The 23,626-nt window shown below is 38.4% G+C and overlaps 1 protein-coding gene and 1 long non-coding RNA gene across 3 annotated transcripts in view; one reads left to right on the top strand and one right to left on the bottom strand.

Annotated features, from left to right (window-relative positions):
• MOSPD2 (motile sperm domain containing 2) overlaps positions 1-23,626 on the top strand; it is a 59,105-nt gene that overhangs the window by 27,633 nt on the left and 7,846 nt on the right. The window contains exons 8-13 of one of the 2 annotated variants that reach the window (XM_060137846.1): positions 2,495-2,619; positions 11,793-11,969; positions 16,498-16,610; positions 19,273-19,369; positions 20,135-20,231; positions 20,861-20,990. In XM_060137846.1, the coding sequence (XP_059993829.1) occupies positions 2,495-2,619; positions 11,793-11,969; positions 16,498-16,610; positions 19,273-19,369; positions 20,135-20,231; positions 20,861-20,990 (739 nt within the window). The remainder of the gene's footprint in view (positions 1-2,494; positions 2,620-11,792; positions 11,970-16,497; positions 16,611-19,272; positions 19,370-20,134; positions 20,232-20,860; positions 20,991-23,626) is intronic. The other variant, XM_060137847.1, reaches the window with a different exon arrangement.
• Positions 18,662-23,626, bottom strand: part of LOC132513465 (uncharacterized) — a 51,525-nt gene continuing 46,560 nt past the window's right edge. The window contains exons 7-8 of the long non-coding RNA XR_009538480.1: positions 23,402-23,483; positions 18,662-20,375 (exon numbers count right to left, since the gene is read on the bottom strand). This is a non-coding gene — a long non-coding RNA (uncharacterized LOC132513465). The remainder of the gene's footprint in view (positions 20,376-23,401; positions 23,484-23,626) is intronic.

Below are 23,626 nucleotides of genomic sequence, written 5' to 3'. Positions count from 1 at the left end.
AGCACATGGGCTTTGTAGTTGCGGCATACGGGGTCTCTAGTTGTGATGTGTGGGCTTAGTCGCCCCACAGCATGTGGGATCTTAGTTCCCTAACCAGGGGTTGAACCAGCGTCCCTTGTGTTGCAAGATAGGTTCTTAACGACTGGACCACCAGGGAGGTCCTGTACCTCTTAGTTTGAAAACTCACTACAAAGCTATAATAATTAAGATGTTGTGGTGTGGACATCAGAATAGACACATAGATCAGTAAAACAGAATTGAAAGTCCAGAAATAAACTGTAACATTTATGATTAATTGATTTGTTAATGGTCAGACAATTAGGTGGAGAAAGATTAGTCTTTTTAATAAATGGTACTGGGACAACCGAATATCCACATTCAAAAGAATGAAGTTGGACCTCTACCTTCCGTCATATACAAAAATTAACTCAAAATGGGTCAGAGTTAAAATTATAAAACTCTTAGGAAAAAACATAGGAGTAAATCTATATGACTTTGGAGTAGGCAGTGGTTTCTTAGGTATGACACCAAGAAAGCACAAGCAACAGAAGAATAGATACATTGTACTTCATTAAAATTGAAAACTTGTGTACCTCAAGGGACACCATCAAGAAGGTAAAAAGACAACTCTCAGAATGGAAGAAAATATTTACACGTAAGACATCTGATGAGGGACTTAGGTCTAGAATACATAAATAACTTTTATAATGCAACAGTAAAACGACAAATGGCCAAATTAAAATGGGTGAAAGATCTTAATAGACATTTTTCCAAAGCAGATATGCAAATGGGCAATAAATACATAAAAGATGCTCAACATCATTAGTCATTAGAGAAATGCAAGTAAAAACCGAATGAGATACTACTTCATACCTACTAGGATGGCTGTAATTAAAAAGACTAACAAGTGTTGATAATGATGTGGAGAAATTGGAGCCCTCATACATTGCTGGTGAGCGTGTTAAATGGTGCAGCCACTGTGGAAAAACAGTTTGGCGGTTCCTGAAAACATTAAACATAGAATTACCATGTGACCCAGCAATTCCACTCCTAGGTATATCCCCAAGAGAATTGAAAACATGTCTACACAAAGAGTTGTACACAAATGTTCTTGGTAGCGTTATTCATAATAGTGAAAAGTGGAAACAATACAAAGTTCATCAGTTGATAAATGGATAAACAAATGTTACATATCCATAAAATGGAAAGTTATTCAGCCATAAAAAGGAATTAAATACTGATACATGCTACATCATAGATGAACCTCAACATGCTGAGTGAACAAAGCCAGTATGAAAAAAAACACATGTTGCATGATTCCATTTATACAAAATGAGCAAATCCATAAAGACAGAAACTAGATTAGTGGTTGCCAGGGAATGGGAGAAGGGAGGATAAGGAGAGATTGCCAGTGGGGGCAGATTTCTTTTCGGTGTGATGACAGTGTTCTAAAATTAGATAGTGGTGATGGGTTACACAACTCTGTGAATATACTAAATAAAAAACATTGATGTGTATACTTTAAAAGGGTGAATTTTATGATATGTAAGTTTTATCTCCATAAAGCTGTTATAAAAAGTCAGATTTTGCACTTCAGTTAATTCAAGTAGCATAGCTTCAAACATGTCAACTCAGACTTTTTAAATTGAAATTAATGAAAATGTAAATGTTATGTAAAAAAAATTTAAGCACAATTAGCCAAAGTAAAAATGCAATTTTCTGAACCACTGTTTAATCTTTATCATGCAGTTTTATTTCCTGATTTTTTTTCATTGACACTTCTGAAAATTTAATGCTGGATTTCTCTTTTAATTCCTTTAAAATGTGCTTAGAAAGTCATGATGGAAACGAGGTTTAAAAGTTTAAGTAAATCAGAATGGCATGACAGAACAAAATTGTAATTACTAAACAGCTGTGTTTGATAACAGTTTATTCTTGCGGATTCTATAAGATCGTCACAGTTCTAAGCTGCAGGGCTTGGGAGAAAGGCACAGAAGTTCAGGCTTAGGATGGAAAGTCTGGGTCTGGCTCACGCATAATGAGGAAGCCCGCTTTTTTCTCTTTCTGACTTCTCATTTGAGAAGGTTTCTCAGATTGGGGGTTTATCAGAGAGGCATAAGGCAAACGACTCTTCTCATACTTTTGTACATATTAGTGAATCACAATGCTGTTTGATTCATTGTCTGGAAATCCTAGTAGTTGGGATCATTGATGGATTTGTACAGAGGCCAAAACCCTGATAGGTTTATTAATGAACATCAGGATAATTTAATCTTCCTGAATCTTCCTGGAACATTTGAAACCCACAAGGGACAGTCAAAATGTAGATGCCTACAGAGATTAGAGAATGTGAATTAAGTACTGTGCCATGGAAAAATACATATTAACAGATTTTAGCCTGAACTAATTTCAGAGGACGTGGGTTAGCACATACAGTAAGTAAATCGAGAAGGAGAATGAAAGGAATTTAATGAAGTGACTGTTTTTTCTTCAGCTGCTTTCAAAATTGTGAAATCCTGGCTTGGTCCAGAAGCAGTGAGTTTGTTGAAGTTTACAAGTAAAAATGACGTCCAAGACTATGTCAGTGTAGAATACCTGCCTCTTCACATGGGCGGAACTGTAAGTACAGTACTTGAAACCTGTTTCTAAAATAAGACTGGGTCATGGCACATGAGGCTGTATTCTTTCCTCAAGGAAAAAGGAAAAGCAATATCTTACCATCCTAAGAAAAATCATAGATATCGTAAAATAGCAAGCAGTGTTACAGACACTTTTTATTTAAGTTTTCAAGTTGTTAAATGTTTATTTGTGAATAGGTCATGTCTTTACATGGTTCTAAACTGAAACCTATGGAGTAAAAGTATTCAGAAACAAGTATTCAGTAAAAAGTCTTTGGACTGCTATGCCAACCACACTGTTCCCCTCCCTAGTTTCATTTCTTATTTTTATTTCTAGGGATCTTTGTTACCTATATAAGCAACTATAGTAAATAGGCAATACATATATAAGCAACTATAGTATATATATAATTCTTTCTCCCTCCCATCTGTTTTAAAAAAGTAGTGTATTTATACACTATTGTGTATCCTGCTTTTTTCTTCACGTCTTACAGATCATTCTAAATTAATACGTGATAAGCTGTCTTACTCTTGTTTATGGCTGCATAGTGTTCCAGTGTCTAGAGATGAACCATAAATTGTTTAAGGAATAACCATAAGTTATTTAATTTCCTTTTGATGTGTCTTTAGTTTGCTTCCAGTTGTTTACTGTTGAACAGTTTTTAATATATACTGTCATTTCCATTTTTTGGAAATGATCTTACTACTTAGAAGTAAGAGACCAGGAGTAAGTAGATATATGTTAAATTTTTAATACTCCATAACAATGAAACATATTTGGATAATGACTTTTTTAAATAAACTGTGAAACCTATGGATTTGGTATGCTTTGGGTTAATTTGATTAATATTTCAATTATTTGATTTTTACAATCTACTTTGTACTGGCAAAATTGTATTCAACTAGAACCAAAGGACTAGCAAAATGAAAAGTTTTCGTGTGTGCTTTTCTTTGTTTTCTTTCATTTTAAAAAAGTTGAACCAATATTTTTGGGGGGGAGCTATCAATCTTTTATTTTTGTAGTACATATTTTATTTGTACAATACATCTGGAACCTATCAAAGATCATCTCTTAGCGACTGAATAAAATATCTGAACCACAATTTACTCTTTTTTTTTTTTTTTTTTGCGGTACGTGGGCCTCTCACTGCTGTGGCCCCTCCCGCCGCGGAGCACAGGCTCCAGACGCGCAGGCTCAGCGGCCATGGCTCACGGGCCCAGCCGCTCCGCGGCACGTGGGATCCTCCCGGACCGGGGCACGAACCCGCATCCCCTGCATCAGCAGGCAGACTCTCAAGCACTGCGCCACCAGCGAAGCCCCACAATTTACTCTTACTCTCCACGAGGATGATGTGTTATACAGAAAGTTCTCAGCAGCTTTTGGCAACCAGCTAAAGATGATTTTAAAAAGGAAAAAAAAGAAAAGAAGAAATAGTACAAAGTCCTTAGACAACACTTATGATCTGAGACTCAGATTTATTTTAAAGGATAACAAATATTATCCTTAGGTCTAAGATTCTGTTTCCAGACTATCAGAACTCAACATAATCCTCCACAGAACTCCCAACACACTTCAACTCACTGCAAGAGAAACTGGGTGGGGTGGGGGTAACAGAAAATTGAATTTTTCCTATACAGACATGCACAATAATTTCTTCAGCCAAATTGGACCTTAAACTGGTTACGAGTATCTTGATTCCCAGACATCTGAAAAAGCAAATGAAAAGTCTCTATTATTACTGAATGATGGTCATTAAAGGTGGCTGAAAATATGTTTCTTTTTTCTCCCTTAAACATCCAATTATTTCTTTTTTTTTAACTTTTATTGGAGTATAGTTGCTTTAAAATGTTGTGTAAGTTTCAGGTGTACAGCCAAGTGAATCAGTTATACATATATATACATATATATCCATTCTTTTTCAGATTCTTTTCCCATATATTACAGTGTTGAGTAGAGTTCCCTGTGCTATACAGTAGGTCCTTGTTACTTATCTGTTTTATATATAGTAGTGTGTATATGTTAATCCCAATCTCCTAATTTATCACTACCCCCATGTTTCCCCTTTGGTAACCGTAAGTTTGATTTCGAGATCTGTGAGTCTGTTTCTGTTTTGTAAATAAGTTCATTTGTATCATTTTTTATTAGATTCCACATATAAGTGACATCATGTGATTCTTGTCTTTCTCTGTCTGACTTCACTTAGTATGATCATCTCTAAGTCCATCCATGTTGCTGCAAATGGCATTAATTCTTTCCTTTTATGGCTGAGTAATATTCCTTTATATATATGTAGCACATCTTCTTTATCCATTCCTCTCTTGGGCATTTAGGTTGCTTCCATGTCTTGGCTATTGCAAATAGTGCTGCAGTGAACGTTGGGGTACATGTATCTTTTCAAATTATGGTTTTCTCTGGATATATGCCCAGGAAGTGGGATTGCTGGATCATATGGTAGTTCTATTTTTAGTTTTGTAAGGAACCTCCATACTATTCTCCATAATGGTTGTACCAACTTTCATTCCCACCAACAGTGCAGGAGGGTTCCCTTTTCTCCACATCCTCTCCAGCATTTATGATTTGTAGATTTTTTTAAAAAAATGGTGGCCATTCTGACCAGTGTGAGCTGATACCTCATTGTAGTTTTGATTTGCATTTCTCTAATAATTAGTTATGTTGAGCATCTTTTAATGTACTTCTTGGCCATCTGTATATCTTCTTTGGAGAAATGTCTATTTAGATCTTCTGCCCATTCTTTGATTGGGTTATTTTGTTTGTTTGTTTTTTTAACTGCATGAGCTGTTTGTATATTTTGGACATTAATCCCTTGTTGGTCGCTTTGTTTACAAATATTTTCTCCCAATCTGTGGGTTGTCTTTTTGGTTTTGGTTTCCTTTGTTGTGCAAAAGTTTGTAAGTGTAATCAGGTCCTATTTCTTTATTTTCATTTTTATTACTCTAGGTGGTGGAACAAAAAAGATATCGCTGCAATTTATGTCAGAGAGTGTTCTGCCTATGTTTTCTTCTAAGAGTTTTATGGTATCTGGTCTTACATTTAGGTCTTTGATCCATTTTGAGTTTACTTTTGTGTATGGTGTTAGAGAGTGTTCTAATTTCGTTCTTTTACATGTAGCTGTCCAGTTTTCCCAGCACCATTTACTCAAGAGACTGTCTTGCCTCCTTTGTCCTAGTTTAGTTGACCATAGGTTGGTGTGTTTATTTCTGGACTTCCTATCCTGTTGCATTGATCTATATTTCTGTTTTTATGCCAGTACCGTAGTGTTTTGATTACTGTAGCTTTGTAGTATAGTCTCCAGATTGCTTTGGATATTTGGGGTCTTTTGTGTATCCATACAAATTTTTTAATTTTTTGTTCTACTGTGGAAAATGCCATTGGTAATTTGATACGAATTGCATTGAATCTGTAGATTGCCTTGGGTAGTGTAGTCATTTTGACAGTATTGATTCTTCCAGTCCAAGAACATGGTACATCTTTCCATCTGTTTGTGTCATCTTCAGTTTCTTTTATCAGCGCCTTATAGTTTTCAGAGTACAGGTCTTTTGCTTCCTTACGTAGGTTTATTCCTAGGTATTTTATTCTTTTTGATGTAATGGTAAATGGGATTGTTTCCTTGATTTCTCTTTCTGATCTTTCATTGTTAGTGTATAGGGATGCAAGAGATTTCTGTATATTAATTTTGTATCCTGCACCTTTACTGAATTCATGGATGAGCTCTAGTAAGTTTTCTGGTAGCATCTTTAGGATTCTCTATGTATATTATCATTTCATCTGCAAACAGTTGACAGTTTTACTTCTTTTCCATTTTGGATTCCTTTTATCTTCTCCAATAGTTTTGGAAGTCCTGTACACAGCAGTGTTGTATAAAAGTGGTGAGAGTGCACACGCTTGTCTTGTTCCTGATCTTAGAGGTAATGCTTTCAGCTTTTCACCATTGAGTATGATGTTAGCTGTAGGTTTGTCATAAATGCCTTTTATTATGTGGAGGTATGTTCCCTTTATGCCCACCTTCTGGAGAGTTTTTTATCATAAATGGGTGTTGAATTTTGTCAAAAGCTTTTTCTGCATCTATTGAGGTGATCATATGGTTTTTATTCTTCGGTTTGTCAGTTTGGTGTATCACACTTATTGACTTGTGGATATTAAAAATCCTTGCATCCCTTCGGATAAATCCTACTTGATCTTGCTATATGATCCTTTTAATGTATTGTTGGATTCAGTTTGCTAGTATTTTGTTGAGGATTTTTACATCAATGTTCATCAGTGATATTGGCCTGTGATTTTCTTTTTTTGATATCTTTGTCTGGTTTTGGTACCAGGGTGATGGGGGCCTCATAGAATGAGTTTGGGAGTGTTTTTTACTGTGCAGTATTTTGGAATAGTTTCAGAAGGATAGTTGTTAGCTCTTCTCTAAATGTTTTATAGAATTCACCTATGAAGCCATCTGGTCCTGGAGTTTTGTTTCTTGGGAATTTTTAAATCACAGTTTCCATTTCAGTACTTGTGATTGGTCTGTTTATATTTTCTATTTCTTCCTGGTTCATTCTTTGGAGATTGTACATTTCTAAGAATTTGCCCATTTCTTCTAGGTTGTCCATTTTATTGGCATATAGTTGCTCGTAATAGTCTCTTGTGATCCTTTGTATTTCTGTGGTGTTTGTTGTAATTTCTCCTTTTTCATTTCTAATTTTATTGATCTGAGCCCTCTCCCTTTTTTTCTTGATGAGTCTGGCTAAAGGTTTATCAATTTTGTTTATTTTCTCAAAGAACCATCTTTTAGTTTCATTGATCTTTTCTGTTGTTGTCTTCATCTCTATTTCATTTATTTCTGCTCTGATCTTTATGATTTGTTTCCTTCTGTTAGCTTTGGGTTTTGTTTGTTCTTCTCTTTCTAGTTGCTTTAGGGGTAAGGTTAGGTTGTTCCTTTGAGATTTTTCTTGTTTCATTAAGGTAAGATTGTATTGCTGTAAACTTCCCTCTTAGAATTGCTTTGCCGCTTCCCATGGGTTTTGGATCTTTGTGTTTTCATTGTCATTGTCTCATTGTCTTTTTTGATTTCCTCATTGATTAATTCAGTGATCCATTGGTTGTTTATTAGCATATTTAAATTCCACGTGTTTGTGTTTTTTACGGTTTTTTTCTTGTAGTTGATGTCTGTCTCATAGCATTGTGGTTGGAGAAGATTGTTGATATGATTTCAGTTTTCTTAAATTTACCAAGGCTCACTTTGTGGTCCAGCATGTGATCAATCCTGGAGAGTGTTTCCCGTGTACTTGAGAAGAATGTGTATTCTGCTGCTTTTGGATGGAATGCTCTATAAATATCAGTTAAGTCTATCTGGTCTAATGTGTCATTTAAGGCCTGTGTTTCCTTATTGATTTTCTGTCTGGATGATCTGTCCATTGATGTGAGGTGTTAAAAGTCCCCCATGATTATTGTGTTACTGTCAATTTCCCCTTTTATGTCTGTTACATTTGCCTTATGTATTGAGGTGCTCCTAAGTTGGGTGCATATATATTTACAATTGTTATATCTTCTTTGATTGATCCCTTGATCATTATGTAGTGTCCTTCTTTGTCTCTTGTAACAGTCTTTAGTTTAAAGTCTATTTTGTCTGATATGAGTATTGGCACTCCAGCTTTCTTTTGATTTCCATTTGCATGGAATACCTTTTTCAGTCCCCTCACTTTCAGTCTGTATGTCCCTAGATTTGAAGTGGGTCTCTTGTAGACAGCATATATATGGGTTTGTATCCATTCAGCCAGTCTATGTCTTTTGGTTTGAGCATTTAATCCATTTACATTTAAAGTAATTATCTGTATATATGTTCTTATTGCCATTTTTTATTTTATTTTTTTGGCCATGCTGCATCACTTGCAGGATCTTAGTTCCCCAACCAGGGATTGAACCCAGGCCATGACAGTGAAAGCACCAAGTCCTATGCACTCGACCATCAGGGAATTCCCTTCTTAATGCCATTTTGTTAATTGTTTCTTCCATTTGTTTTTGTATGTCTTTTTTCTCCCCTTCCTCTTTTGTTCTCTTGTGATATGGTGACTTACTTTAGTGTTGTGTTTGGATTCCTTTTTCCTTTGTGTGTGTCTATTGCAGATTTTTGGTTTGCGGTTACCATGTTTTGATATAGCAGTCTATATACGAATAAGATTGTTTTAAGTTGCTGGTCTTTTAATTTCAAATGCATTTCCAATATCCTGCGTTTGTACTTCCCTCTTCTCATGATTGATGGTTTTGATAGCATATTTGTGTGTGGATTATTTCCTACCTTTACTGTTAGTTTGCCTTTACCAGTGAGCTTTTCCATTCATAATTTTCTTGTTTCTAGTTGTGGCCTTTTTTTCCCCCATCTAGAGAAGTTCCTTTAGCATTTGTTGCAAAGCTGGTCTGCTGGTGCAGAATTCTCTTAGCTTTTGCTTGTCTGTAATGCTTTTGATTTCTCCGTTGAATTTGAATGAGATCCTTGCTGGATAGAGTAATTTTGGTTGTAGGTTTTTCGCTTTCATCTCTTTAAATATATCGTGCCACTCCCTTCTGGTCTGCAGAGTTTCTGCTGAAAAATCAGCTGATAACCTTCTGGGCGTTCCCTTGTATGTTATTCATTGCTTTTAATATTTTGTCTTTGTGTTTAATTTTTGTCAGCTTCATTAATATGTGTCTCGGGGTGTTCCTCCTTGGGTTTATCCTGCGTGGGACTCTCGGCACCTCCTGGACATAGGTGACTATTTCCTTTCCCATGTTAGGGAAGTTTTCAGCTATTATTTCTTCAAACATTTTCTCAGGTCCTTTCTCGTCCTTCTGGCACCCCTTTAATGTGAATGTTGGTGCATTTAATGTTGTCACAGAGGTCTCGCAGACTGTCCTCATTTCTTTTCTTTTTTCTCTATTCTGTTTCGTGGCAGTGATTTCCACCATTCTGTCTTCCACTTCATCTGTTCTTCTGCCTCATTTATTCTGCTCTTCATTCCTTCTAGTGTATTTTTCATTTCAGTTATCATATTGTTCATCTGTGTTTGTTTTTTCTTTAGGTATTCTAGCTCTTTATTAAACATTTCTTGTGTCTTCTTGGTCTGTGCTTCCATTATTTTTCCGAGATCTTGGATCGACTTTACTGTCATTACTCTGCATTCTTTTTCAGGTAGATTGCCTATCTCCACTTCATGTAGTTGTTTTTCTGGGGTTTTTATCTTGTTCCTTCATCTGGGACATAATCCTCTGCTGGTCTCATTTTGTCTAACATGCTGTGATTGTGATTTCTGTTCCACAGCCTACAGGGTTGTTGTTCTTCTTGCTGCTTCTGTCTGCCCCCTGGTGGATGAGGCCAGTCTAAGAGGCTTTTGCAGGGAATTCCCTGGCGGTCCGGTGGTTAGGAGTCCATGCTTTCACTACTGAGGGTGCACATTCAGTCCCTGGTTGGGGAAACTAAGATCCTTCAAGCCACACGGTGCGGCCAAAAAAAAAAAACCATTGATTTAAGAGGCTTGTGCAGGTTTCCTGTTGGGAAGTACTGGTTCCTGCCCATTGGTATACGGAGTTGGGTCTTGTCCCTCTGGTGAGCAGCTGTGGGCTCAGGAAGACTTTAGGCAGAATGTCTGCTGATGGGTGGGGCTGTGTTCCCACTGTGTTGGTTGTTAGGCCTGAGGCATCCCAGCACTGGACCCTGCAGGGTGTTGAGTGGGGCCAGGTCTTGGTGAGAAAATGGCAGCCTCCAGGAGAGCTCACGCCAATGAGCACTCCCCAGAACTACCACCAGTAGTGTCTTTGTCCCCACAGTGAGCCACAGCTGCCCCCCACCTCATAAGGAGACCCTCCAGTACTAGCAGGTAGGTCTGGCCCAGGCTCCTGTGAGGTCACTGCTTTTACCTGTGGGTCCTGGTGCTCATCAGACCTTATGTGCGTCCTCCAAGAGTGGAGTTTCTGTTTCCCCCAGTCCTGTGGAATTCCTGTGATCAAACCCTGTTGGCCTTCAAAGCCAGATGCTTTTGGGGGCTCCTCCTGATGGCAAACCCTCAGGCTGGGCAGCCTGATGTGGGGCTCGGGACTTTCACTCCTGTGGGAGAACCTCTGCTATCTAATTATTTTCCAGTTTGTGGGTAGCCCACCCAGCAGGTATGGAATTTGATTTTATCGTGATTGCACCCCTCGTATCGTCTCGTTATGGCTTCTTGGTTTTGGATGTAGAATATCTTTTTTGGTAGGTTCCAGTGTTTTTTTGTCAATGTTTGTTTAGCAGTTAGTTGTGATTTTGGTGTTTTCATGAGAGGAGGTGAGCTCATGTCCTTCTACTCTGCCATCTTGTCTCGGCCCTCAATCACAAACGTTTCATTTTGGCGTGCTCATTTTTTGTCCATATTTTTATGCCTTCTGGGTTTCATGTTTTACTTAGAAAAGGCCTTTCCTTACTTAGGTTTTGTGTTTTGGGGTTTTTGTTGTTTTTTTAATCCTCCTATGTGTTGTTCTGGAGCTTATGTCGTTTTTTTAAAAATACACATATACATTTAAAGCTTTCATACATCTGAAATTCTTTTTGGTATAAAGAATGAGCTAGGGACTTCCCTGGTGGTCCAGTGGTAAAGAATCCACCTTCCAATGCAGGGGACACGGGTTCGATCCCTGGTCGGGGGACTAAGATCCCATGTGCTGCGGGGCACCTAAGCCCACGCGCCACAACTACTGAGCTCGTGTGCCTTGATGAGAGAGCCCACACGCCACAAATTACAGAGCCCATGCACTCTGGAGCCCGTGCACCACAACTGCAGAGCCCGTGCACCCTGGAGCCCGTGTACAACAGCGAGAGAGAGAAAACCCACACGCCACAACTAGAAGGAAGTCCGTGCACTGCAACGAAAGATCCCACATGCCACAACTAGGACCCGACACAGCCAAAAAAATAAAAAGTAAATTTTTTTTTTTTAAAAAGAATGAGCTGAAGATCCAATTTCATTCTTTTACAGATGGCTGGCCAGTTGTCCCACACCACATCCTGCTTTTACCCTTGCTGTTTCAAAATGCTTGCTTTGTTTTAAATTTCACTATCTAATTAGCTCTGTTTTCTTGGCCAGAGGAATGGATTTTAACTTTACTAAGAGAATTATTTCTTCACCCACCTCTTAGCAAGCTGATACAAAATTCTTTTCTCTCAGGATCCTTTCAAGTATAGCTATCCACCACTTGTAGATGATGACTTCCAGACACCGTTGTGTGAAAATGGGCCTATTGCCAGTGAGGATGAAGCTTCAAGTAAAGAAGATATAGAAAGTGATGGCAAAGAAACCTTGGAAACAATTTCTAATGAAGAACAAACAGCTCTTCTTAAAAAGGTAAGTTTTTTAACATCTTTATTGGAGTATAATTGCTTTACAATGGTGTGTTAGTTTCTGCTTTATAACAAAGTGAATCAGTTACACATATACATATGTTCCCATATCTCTTCCCTCTTGCGTCTCCCTCCCTCCCATCCTCCCTATCCCACCCCTCTAGGTGGTTACAAAGCACTGAGTTGATCTCCCTGTGCTATGCGGCTGCTTCCCACTAGCTATCTTTTTACGTTTGGTAGTGTATATATGTCCATGCCTCTCTCTCACTTTGTCACAGCTTACTCTTCCCCCTCCCCGTGTCCTCAAGTCCATTCTCTAGTAGGTCTGTGTCTTTATTCCCGTCTTACCCCTAGGTTCTTCATGAACTTTTTTTTTTCTTTTTAGATTCCATATATATGTGTTAGCAAACGGTATTTGTTTTTCTCTTTCTGACTTACATCACTCTATATGACAGACTCTAGGTCCATACACCTCACTACAGATAACTCAATTCGTATCTTTTTATGGCTGCGTAATATTCCATTGTATATATGTGCCACATCTTCTTTATCCATTCAAATGTCGATGGACACTTAGGTTGCTGCCATGTCCTGGCTATTGTAAATAGAGCTGCAATGAACACTGTGGTACATGACTCTTTTTGAATTATGGTTTTCTCAGGGTATGTGCCCAGTAGTGGGATTGCTGGGTCGTATGGTAGTTCTATTTTTAGTTTTTTAAGGAACCTCCATACTTTACTCCATAGTGGCTGTATCAATTTACATTCCCACCAACAGTGTAAGAGGGTTCCCTTTTCTCCACACCCTCTCCAGCATTTATTGTTTCTAGATTTTTTGATGATGGCCATTCTGACTGGTGTGAGGTGATACCTCATTGTACTTTTGACTTGCATTTCTCTCATGATTAGTGATGTTGAGCATTCTTTCATGTGTTTGTTGGTAATCTGTATATCTTCTTTGGAGAAATGTCTATTTAGGTCTTCTGCCCATTTTTGGATTGGGTTGTTTGTTTTTTTGTTATTGAGCTGCATGAGCTGCTTGTAAATTTTGGAGATTAATCCTTCGTCAGTTGCTTCATTTGCAAATATTTTCTCCCATTCTGAGAGTTGTCTTTTGGTCTTATTTATGGTTTCCTTTGCTGTGCCAAAGCTTTGAAGTTTCATTAGGTCCCATTTGTTTATTTTTGTTTTTATTTCCATTTCTGTAGGAGATGGGTCAAAAAGGATCTTGCTGTGATTTATGTCATAGAGTGTTCTGCCTATGCTTTCCTCTAAGAGTTTGATACTTTCTGGCCTTACATTTAGGTCTTTAATCCATTTTGAGCTTATTATTGTGTATGGTGTTAGGGAGTGATCTAATCTCATACTTTTACATGTACCTGTCCAGTTTTCCCAGCACCACTTATTGAAGAGGCTGTCCTTTCTCCACTGTACATTCCTTCCTCCTTTATCAAAGATAAGGTGACCATATGTGTGTGGGTTTATCTCTGGGCTTTCTATCCTGTTCCATTGATCTATATTTCTGTTTTTGTGCCAGTACCATACTGTCTTGATTACTGTAGCTTTGTAGTATAGTCTGAAGTCAGGGAGCCTGATTCCTCCAGCTCTGTTTTTCGTTCTCAAGATTGCTTTGGCTATTCGGGGTCTTTTGTGTTTCCATACAAATTGTGAAATTTTTTGTTCTAGTTCTGTGAAAAACGCCAGTGGTAGTTTGATAGGGATTGCATTGAATCTGTAGATTGCTTTGGGTAGTACAGTCATTTTCACAATGTTGATTTTTCCAATCCAAGAAATGGTATATCTCTCCATCTATTTGTATCATCTTTAGTTTCTTTCATCAGTGTCAAAATTTTCTGCATACAGGTCTTTTGTCTCCTTAGGTAGGTTTATTCCTAGATATTTTATTCTTTTTGTTGTAATGGTAAATGGGAGTGTTTTCTTGATTTCACTTTCAGATTTTTCATCATTAGTGTATAGGAATGCCAGAGATTTCTGTGCATTAATTTTGTATCCTGCTACTTTACCAAATTCATTGATTAGCTCTAGTAGTTTTCTGGTAGCATCTTTAGGATTCTCTATGTATAGTATCAAGTCATCTGCAAAGAGTGACAGCTTTACTTCTTCTTTTCCGATTTGGATTCCTTTTATTTACTTTTCTTCTCTGATTGCTGTGGCTAAAACTTCCAAAACTATATTGAATAAGAGTGGTGAGAGTGGGCAACCTTGTCTTATTCCTGATATTAGTGGAAATGCTTTCAGTTTTTCACCATTGAGGATGATGTTGGCTGTGGGTTTGTCATATATGGCCTTTATTATGTTGAGGAAAGTTCCCTCTATGCTACTTTCTGCAGGGTTTCTATCATAAATGGGTGTTGAATTTTGTCAAAAGCTTTCTCTGCATCTATTGAGATGATAATATGGGTTTTCTCCTTCAATTTATTAATATGGTTTATCCCATTGATTGATTTGCGTATATTGAAGAATCCTTGCATTCCTGGGATAAACCCCACTTGATCATGGTGTATGATCCTTTTAATGTGCTGTTGGATTCTGTTTGCTAGTATTTTGTTGAGGATTTTTTCATCTATGTTCATCAGTGATATTGGCCTGTAGTTTTTTTGCTTTGTGACATCCTTGTCTGGTTTTGGTGTCAGGGTGATTGTGGTGTCATAGAAGGAGTTTGGGAGTGTTCCTCCCTCTGCTATATTTTGGAAGAGTTTGAGAAGGATAGGTGTTAGCTCTTCTCTAAATGTTTGGTAGAAGTCGCCTGTGAAGCCATCTGGTCCTGGGCTTTTGTTTGTTGGAAGATTTTTAATCACCATTTCAATTTCAGTGCTTGTGATTGGTCTGTTCATATTTTGTATTTCTCCCTGATTCAGTCTTGGCAGGTTGTGCATTTCTAAGAATTTATCCATTTCTTCCAGGTTGTCCATTTTATTGGCATGTAGTTGCTTGTAGTAATCTCTCATGATCTTTTGTATTTCTGCAGTCAGTTGTTATTTCTCCTTTTTCATTTCTAATTCTATTGATTTGAGTCTTCTCTGTTTTCTTTTTTTGATGAGTCTGATTGAGATGAGTCTAATTGATTAATGGTTAATCAATTTTGTTTATCTTCTCAAAGAACCAGCTTTTAATTTTTTTGATCTTTGCTGTCATTTCCTTCATTTCTTTTTCATTTATTTCTGATTGGATTTTTATGATTTCTTTCCTTCTGCTAACTTTGGGGGGTTTTTTGTTCTTCTTTCTCTAATTGCTTTAGGTCCAAGGTTAGGGTGTTTATTTGAGTTGTTTCCTGTTTCTTAAGGTAAGATTGTATTGCTATAAACTTCCCTCTTAGAACTGCTTTTGCTGCATCTCATAGGTTTTTGGTCATCGTGTCTCCATTGTCATTTGTTTCTAGGTATGTTTTGATTTTTTCTTTGATTTCTTCAGTGATCACTTGGTTATTAAGTAGTTTATTGTTTTGCTTCCATGTGTTTGTGTTTTTTACAGACCTTTTCCTGTAATTGATACCTAGTCTCATAGCATTGTGGTCGGAAAAGATACTTGGTACGATTTAAATTTTCTTAAATTTACCAAGGCTTGATTTGTGACCCAAGATATGATCTGTCCTGGAGAATGTTCCATGAGCACTTGAGAAAAATGTGTATTCTGTTGTTTTTGGATGATCTGTCCATTGGTGAAAGTGGTGTGTTAAAGTCCCCGACTATGATTATGTTAGTGTCTATTTCCCCTGAAAAAGGTATTTTTCACAAAAAAATGAAACTGAGAAAGAAGCTGTGACATAGCCCCAATTCTACCATAGCTGGCTATGTAATTTTAGGTAATTCACTTAACTTGCTGCCCTTCCATATCTTTGTACGTAAAAAGAAAGAGGAAGGATGGCACTAGTTGACTGGTAGTGTGCTACAGTATATAAAAGGTTGATTCCTTGCTTTTGTATAGAAATTGGCTAAACACATCTTACAAGAGTCCTTTTTTTCTAAAGTATTTTTTATCTATCTAAAATAAGTAAAAGTAATTAACTCAGAACATTACCTTGATCTACTTTCTCTTTTTCATTTTTAAAGAACACTTAGTTATGTTTTTATGAGATATCAGGGACTTGATAGAGGGATAAATATATTGCAATGTAGAACAGATTTTAAAACGCTTAAAAGGGAGGGGAATTCCCGGGTGGTCAAGTGGTTAGGACTCTGCGCTCTCACTGCTGAGAGCCTGGGTTCAATCCCTGGCTGGGGAACTAAGATCCCACAAGCCATGTGGGGTGGCCAAAAACATAAAAACTCTTAAGGGAATGACCATGTTACATTTTCTAAAAGGGCCTATTTACATAGTAGGCACTCAAATATAGGTCAATCATCAGGTTACTATATGTTAAATATGTAATTTAGATATAATAAACCCATGTTAAAGATTGCAATTTGGATTGAGTCACTATAATGCTTACTTTTTGACCTAATGAACTGCCTGTCAGTGTGAAATTCAATTTATTTTTTTTTCTTCATATATATATATATTTTTTGTCTTTAGGTTAACATAATTGAACCTACTTTCAAAGCAGAAGAGAATGAAAAAGTTGATTCCAAAATGAAAGCTTTCAAGAAACCATTGAGTGTGTTTAAAGGGGCCTTATTAAACATCAGGTACTAGTTGAGGATTTTATTAACTATGCTTTCATAATATATCTTGATCATTTTGAGGGAACTGCAAAATTAAGAAAACTTCTGGCCTGTTTTTGAAACTGTGGAAATATAAAATTAAGGGTTATCTGAAGACTCACATTGGTTTCCAGATACAGTGGGTATTTGTAGCTACCTTTTTGTTATTTATTCTGTTGAGTGTGTTTAAAGGGCCTTTATCCCACATCAGGTAATAAGAGTGAATATTCATATATTAACAACAAATCTGAATGACATATATTTTTCTCATTTTACTGATAGTGTTTGACTTGCCCAAGTTTGAGGTTGCCAGAAATGACACTGAAGTAGCCATTTATCAATTTGACCTTCCAAAAGCTAAAGCTGAACCAGAAAAATAGGGTTTTTACCAAAGCCGAATTTCAGCACATCTCTATTTTTCTGTCTAGGTTGTTCAATCCAAAAAATTCAGTATTGTTTCCTTATCATGATGTAAAGACCTTTCTCACTAATGATGCTTTTGGTTGGTAAATCTGTACAGGCTTATGTTAATACTGCTTTACCAACTTTATTTAGTAATGGCCTACTGTATCATTTTCTATCCCTTTACTTGAAACCTTTGTATGTTACTGTTAAAGACTCATGAACAACAGAGCCAGACATTTTAAACATCAAATCTGAAATTCTCTGACAAGATTGGTTTGTTTACATATATTTTGAAAACTGTTCTATTTGGATTTATCTTCACCATCTGCAGGAGTCTGTGTGTGAGAGGGAAGGAGGGAAACACAGGTGCATGTTCTTTTCCGTGGTTTTTCTTTGTAGTTTCCCCCACTTTGGAATTTGTTTCCCATTTTTCCCTCTACTAGTTTGGAAGTTACTGTTTTTTCTCTGGAGGCCTGTCAAAACCATAGGTCCTGGCTTGTAACTATCAAGGTATGGCTAGAAGATCTGGCTAGGGAGAAAGCCAACTCTGCAGTGCCCACCCATCTCTCCAGAAAATCAGCTCTCTGTCTCTCTCTCTGTCTCTCTGTCTCTCTCTCTGTCTCTCTGTCTCTCTCTGTCTCTGTCTCTCTGTCTCTGTCTCTCTCTCTGTCTCTGTCTCTATCTCTCTGTCTCTCTATCTCTCTCTCTGTCTCTGTCTCTGTCTCTCTGTCTCTCTCTGTTTCTCTCTGTCTCTGTCTCTCTCTCTGTGTCTCTCTCTGTCTCTGTCTCTCTGTCTCTCTCTGTCTCTCTCTCTGTCTCTCTGTCTCTGTTTCTCTCTCTGACACACACACACACACACACACACACACACACCCGCCCCCGCCCCCCCAACCAACCTCTGTCTCCCTAGAGCTTTTCATGGTTTTTGTGCTGGATACTGAGAGCAGTTCTGACATCCATTAACCTTCCTGTTTTTTTCTGTGGTATATTTCAGATTGGGTTTCAAAAAGATGCCAGCAACCATGCTAATTTATGTCTTGTCCAAAGCTGGGCACAGCTCTCCTGGGAGAGCACTTTTTTAAAATGTGTGTCCTTTACATGAATAAATATCTCTGATGATGCACATATTCCTGATATAAAATGAATCTATTTAAAGGTGGAGCTTATAGTCAAGGGCTATCTGAAGAATTCACCTTTTTATCTAAAAATCACAGTCTGGGCTTCCCTGGTGGTGCAGTGGTTAAGAATCCACCTGCCAATGCAGGGGACACGGGTTTGAGCCCTGCTCCGGTAAGATCCCACGTGCTGCGGAGCAACTAAGCCCGTGTGCCACAACTACTGGGCCTGCGCTCTAGAGCCCGAGAGTCACAACTACTGAAGCCTGTGCGCCTAGAGCCCCTGCTCTGCAACAAGAGAAGCCACCCAATGAGAAGCCCACGCACCGCAACAAAGAGTAGCCCCAGCTCGCTGCAACTAGAGAAAAGCCCACGTGCAGCAACAAAGACCCAATGCTGCCAAAAATAAAAATAAATTTTTTTAAAGTAAGTAAACAAATAAAAATCACAGTCCTTTGCATCATTTGGAGGCACCCGATTTGGCTCATGTAATTAAACTACACAAACTTTGCTTGAGTCTTTTTATTTTTAAATACAGTGGCCAGTAATAGTAAAATTTGCATTTTGAGCCTCACTGATTTTTTGACAATTTTTTCCTGTAATTCCTGCCCCATATTTTGTGTTTTTCTCCTTCCATATTATTTAGAAAAAACCTTTCTATAGTCAGGACTTATTCTGTTACTTAAATATATCCCTGATGACCATTTTAAGTTATACTCTTTTCTCTTGATGTATAAAAATGTGCCCCATTCTAATGTTTGTAATTAGGTAAAGCTGAAGCAGCAGTTTCTTCTCTGATTTTTATCTTTCACCTACCAAACAGTTTTGATAAAGAAACCTTAAGATGGTGCTGATTATAGGACTAATTCAGAATCTTCCTAATTCGCTCCTGTACTTCCCTATTTTGCTTTTAGATCTAGGGGGAAACCATAGGACTTTTTAGTGTGCATTGAATCAGTAAGATTAAAATACAAAATATATTAGGTATTGTTTTGTAATCTCCTTTGATGAAATCTCTTTCTACAAATGAGTGTAAAATATTAACCAAATGTTTTTCTTCAAGCTGATGATTAGATTGTCATTTATCCTGAGCAATACCATTGGCTTATGCTTTTGTTGTCACCTAGCCCAGCGGAAGAACTGTATTTTGGAAGTACAGAATCTGAAGAAAAGAAAGCTTTAATAACGTTGACAAATGTAACGAAAAACATAGTGGCATTTAAGGTAAATACCTGAAAGATATAAATTGTGTGTGAAAATTGAAAGATTGATAATTTTGAACTTGCACAGTGGTTTTATTTCTGTTTTTAGGCTTGTCATACTGCCTTCTATCTCTGTGTGTCACAGCTTATCTAAAATTTTCCCTAAGGTCTGTATCTTAGTCTTTAATGTGCAGTAATAGGCTACTGTCCAAATTAGTCCCAGGGTTTGTTTAAAAAAAAAAAGACACTTTTCATTGTATGAATAATTTAATTCATAGAGAGTGAAAAAATAAAACTATAAAATCTAAAGTGCAGTTTCCCCCAAGTGTAGTATATTCTGGAGTATAGTTTATACTGGATACTAACCTGACACTGAGCGTTAAGTATAACAGGACTGACTCCACCACTGCCCCTTATTGTAGGGTATTACTTCCTTAAATCACCTACTTCCTAGATGTCCTTTGATTGCTGCTTTTAAATTTCTGGACACTATTGTAACACGTGTTCTAATGTGCGTTGTTTTTGAACATGAATTATTAAATTCAGGTGATTAACAGAATAAATATGTAACAGTTTTTAGTTTAAGAGGAAGGCTAAGTAACAGACTGATGAGTGTTTTTTTCTAGTAGATTGAGATGCTTTTTTCCTGCAGATGGGAATAATATATTCTATATATGTAACTACCAAGATTGTTTTATAGACTTTATTAATGATTTTTAAGTCATTTTAAAGCCATTTCCCCCCAAATAGCATAAAGGTTATGTGACTACTGTTTTTTTGTAAACAGGTGAGAACAACTGCTCCAGAAAAGTACAGAGTCAAGCCCAGCAACAGCAGTTGTGACCCGGGTGCATCAGTTGATATAGTCGTGTCTCCCCACGGGGGTGAGTTGTCACCTGGCTGGCCACAGTGGGGTGTTATGGGAGGCCTGGGGCTGGGTGATGACTCAGCAAAGCTGGACTGGAATCTAGAAATTAGCAGGGTATCAGCAAGTCACCTCGCCACACTCTGGGCATCTGTTTTCTCACCTGTAAAATGAGACGGGTGAATGGCTCTCATTAGAACAAAATTTTTTTAAGAAGTAAAATTGTTTAAACTGATGCCAGTTAAAATTGAATTTCAAACAAAAAAATTATTCATCTTTAGGAGAACTTTTTCCTTTTTTAAGATAGTTCCGGGCTTCCCTGGTGGTGCAGTGGTTGAGAGTCCGCCTGCCGATGCAGGGGACGCGGGTTCGTGCCCCGGTGCGGGAAGATCCCACATGCCGCGGAGCGGCTGGGCCCGTGAGCCATGGCCGCTGAGCCTGCGCGTCCGGAGCCTGTGCTCCGCAACGGGAGAGGCCACAACAGTGAGAGGCCCGCGTACCACAAAAAAAAAAAAATAATAAGATAGTTCCATATTATTCGTTTTCCTTAGTGTTTTCTAGAATAATGCTTAAGCCACATAGCCAACCCTTTGTCCCTTTGTAAAGGTTCCTGTTTATTATATAATAAGTTACCCTTTTGGAATGCAGGTTTAACAGTCTCTGCCCAAGACCGTTTTCTGATAATGGCTGCAGAAATGGAACAGTCATCTGGCACAGGCCCAGCAGAATTGACTCAGTTCTGGAAAGAAGTTCCCAGAAACAAAGTAATGGAGCATAGGTATGCTTTTCCCTTACAGGCTCTCAAATTGCAATGGGAAAAATCCCAAAGAGGAATGCACCTACATGGGCTAATAAGCAGGCATCCCTTCCTCCTGGCATTTGGCAGACATCTAGGCTTACACTGTTGGCCCCAACCCCTACAAGGCTCAGGTACAAGACCTGGAGTTTCTCTAGGAGATTGCTAATAGCAGAGATTTGTTTGCTGGCCAATGCAAGAATCTGAATGCGTCAAAATTACAAACAGATTTTCTCTTACAGCAGTTACCTTTGTAGGAATGCTCACCTTATGTACTTGAATGTTTGCTGCAGTGAAACATCGTTTCACAAAAATGGTCTAGTAGTGGAAAATGGAAAAGAAACTAAATGTTCATCCGTAAAGTAACAGTGAAATGCATTTGAGAAGTACTCTGAAGCCATTCAAGAGTGTAGTACATCTGTTTGTTCTGATACCTGTGACATACTATTAGGAAAAGAAAAAAACCTACTCACAGAAAAGTATGTATGACAATTATCCTATTTAAGAGAAAACCCTGTGACTATATAGGCATATACACGTATGTCTGTGCATGTGTGCAAAAAAGATGTATAGGAAGGAGGAGGAGAATAGAGAAGAAGGTTGTGGGGTTTTTTTTGGAGTGTGCCCAGTCTTGCTCCCCAAGGGACGCAATACCTGGAGACATTGTTGGTTGTCATAACTGGACAGTGGGGTGCTGTGGAGACATTGTTGGTTGTCATAACTGGACAGTGGGGTGCTGTGGGCATCTAGTAGGTAGAGACCAGGATGCTACTCAATATCCCACCATGCACAAGACAGCACCCCATGACAAAGAATGATCCAGCCCAAAATGTCAGTGGTGCCAAGATTGAGAAAGCTCAGTTGAGGGTAGTTAAGGATGGCCACACTGATGACATTTGAGTAGGACCTGAAGGAAATGAGAGTAGGCCACATAGATAACAGGGAAAAGAGCTTTGCAGGTAGAGGGAGCCATAAATGAAAAAGATGTGTGCTTGGCCTGGGTGAGGAACAGCAAGGAGGTCAGTGTAACCTGAATCCAGTACGGGATGCCGGATCATTGCCATAGTGAGAACTTCTGGTTTTGAGAGGAGAAACCATTAGTTGGTGCTGAGCAGAGCCATGAGGTGATCGGCTTGTTTTTTTTTTAAAGGATTACTCTGGGAGGCTTTGTAGAAAAATAGACTGTGGGCAGACATAGATGAAAGAGTGATACTGAGTTAACAACACTTAGACTAGCGCTGGCATATAGCAAGTTCTATTTAAGTGTGGTACTCTCCTTTATTCATTTAGTCACTAAAACAACCCTAGGTCATAGGTAGTTATTTTTCCCTTTTTATAGACGAGAAGCTGAGAAACCCAGTAAGGGTTGTAGTTGAGTTCAATCTTCAAATAAGGAGTTGAAAGAATACAGATGTGGCTGGAACAGGGTGTGAGAGGATCCATAGTAAGAAAGCATGTTGGAGGCAGACAGGGCCCAGAGGAGCAGCTTGGGCACCATTGTAAAACCACTGGGAGAACGTCGACCTGCTCTGAAATGCCTTGGGCAAGATTACCCTTTGCGGGCAATTCATAGAGGGTAGGAGAACAAGAATAAGAATGGGCCTGGGAAGACGAGCTTTATTTCCTCTAGGCTAGGTCTAACTTGTACCCAGCGAGAGAGGGTGAAAGTTAGACACAGCTCAGAGGAATATTTAGTAGCCAAATGAAGGAGAACAATACAGGGCGTCAGGAGGGAAAGCAGTAGGTGAGCTGTGTCAGTAAGGCCCGGGGTAGAGTGTGTTTCACAGAGGAGGAACAAAGTGCTACCAACGTCAGTCAAGGATGAGGTGTGAGACGTGGCCGTTGCTGGTGACGTGATGGAGGTAACTGACGACCTCACGGGGAACACTGTGAGTTGGTAGGAGCCAGATGCCAAAGAAACACAGGCAGTAAGACTTCTGGACGTTGGGCTTGTCGGGGAGGGACCAGGGTCATAGTTGGAAGGAAGACTGTGTTGTTGAGAAGGGGTTGTTTGGGATTTTGTAATGGGAGATATTTGAGCGTTGTTTAAAACCATAGTAAGGACCATTTCCGAAGGAGAGGCTGACCTTACAAAATAAACCATTGACAGTGAAATTCCTGAGAAAGTTAGAAGGAACAGAACCTAAAGCCGAGGTAGGAACACGGATCTAGATAAGGCTCATTGTGACAGTTGTGGTGACAGTTGTGGCATGTTTTTAGATGGAGAAGATGTTTAAATTTTCAAGTTACTTTTCAGGAGGGCCTACTTTTGAAGTTCTTATCAAACAGTACCTCAAAATTATGGGGTTTTTTCTTTCTTTTTGGGTTGCTTTGTAAATCAGTTTCTAATGGCTTTCTGTTCTATAACTGTCAAAAGAGAATGAATCACTTACCTCACAGAAACAGGGGGACTTGGTGGTTTGGTACTGAAGGCCCAGGTGAAAGCACTGCCTCCCATCTAGAAAGGGTGGCTTCCTGCAAATCGGAAGATCAGGTGAATTGTACTGAATATCATATAAAAAACTTCTCTTAGGTTATTGAGCACTGTGTGTAATTTATACCTGCATTAAGAAGCTGGAGGATGTAGGAAAGGGAAAATAATTCTCCCTCTACCCTTC

Source organism: Lagenorhynchus albirostris, chromosome X, assembly GCF_949774975.1.
Source record: "Lagenorhynchus albirostris chromosome X, mLagAlb1.1, whole genome shotgun sequence".
In the NCBI taxonomy this organism is placed as follows: domain Eukaryota; kingdom Metazoa; phylum Chordata; class Mammalia; order Artiodactyla; family Delphinidae; genus Lagenorhynchus; species Lagenorhynchus albirostris.
The sequence above is the reverse complement of the archived record's forward strand: the minus strand, read 5'-3'. Positions and strand labels throughout refer to the sequence as shown.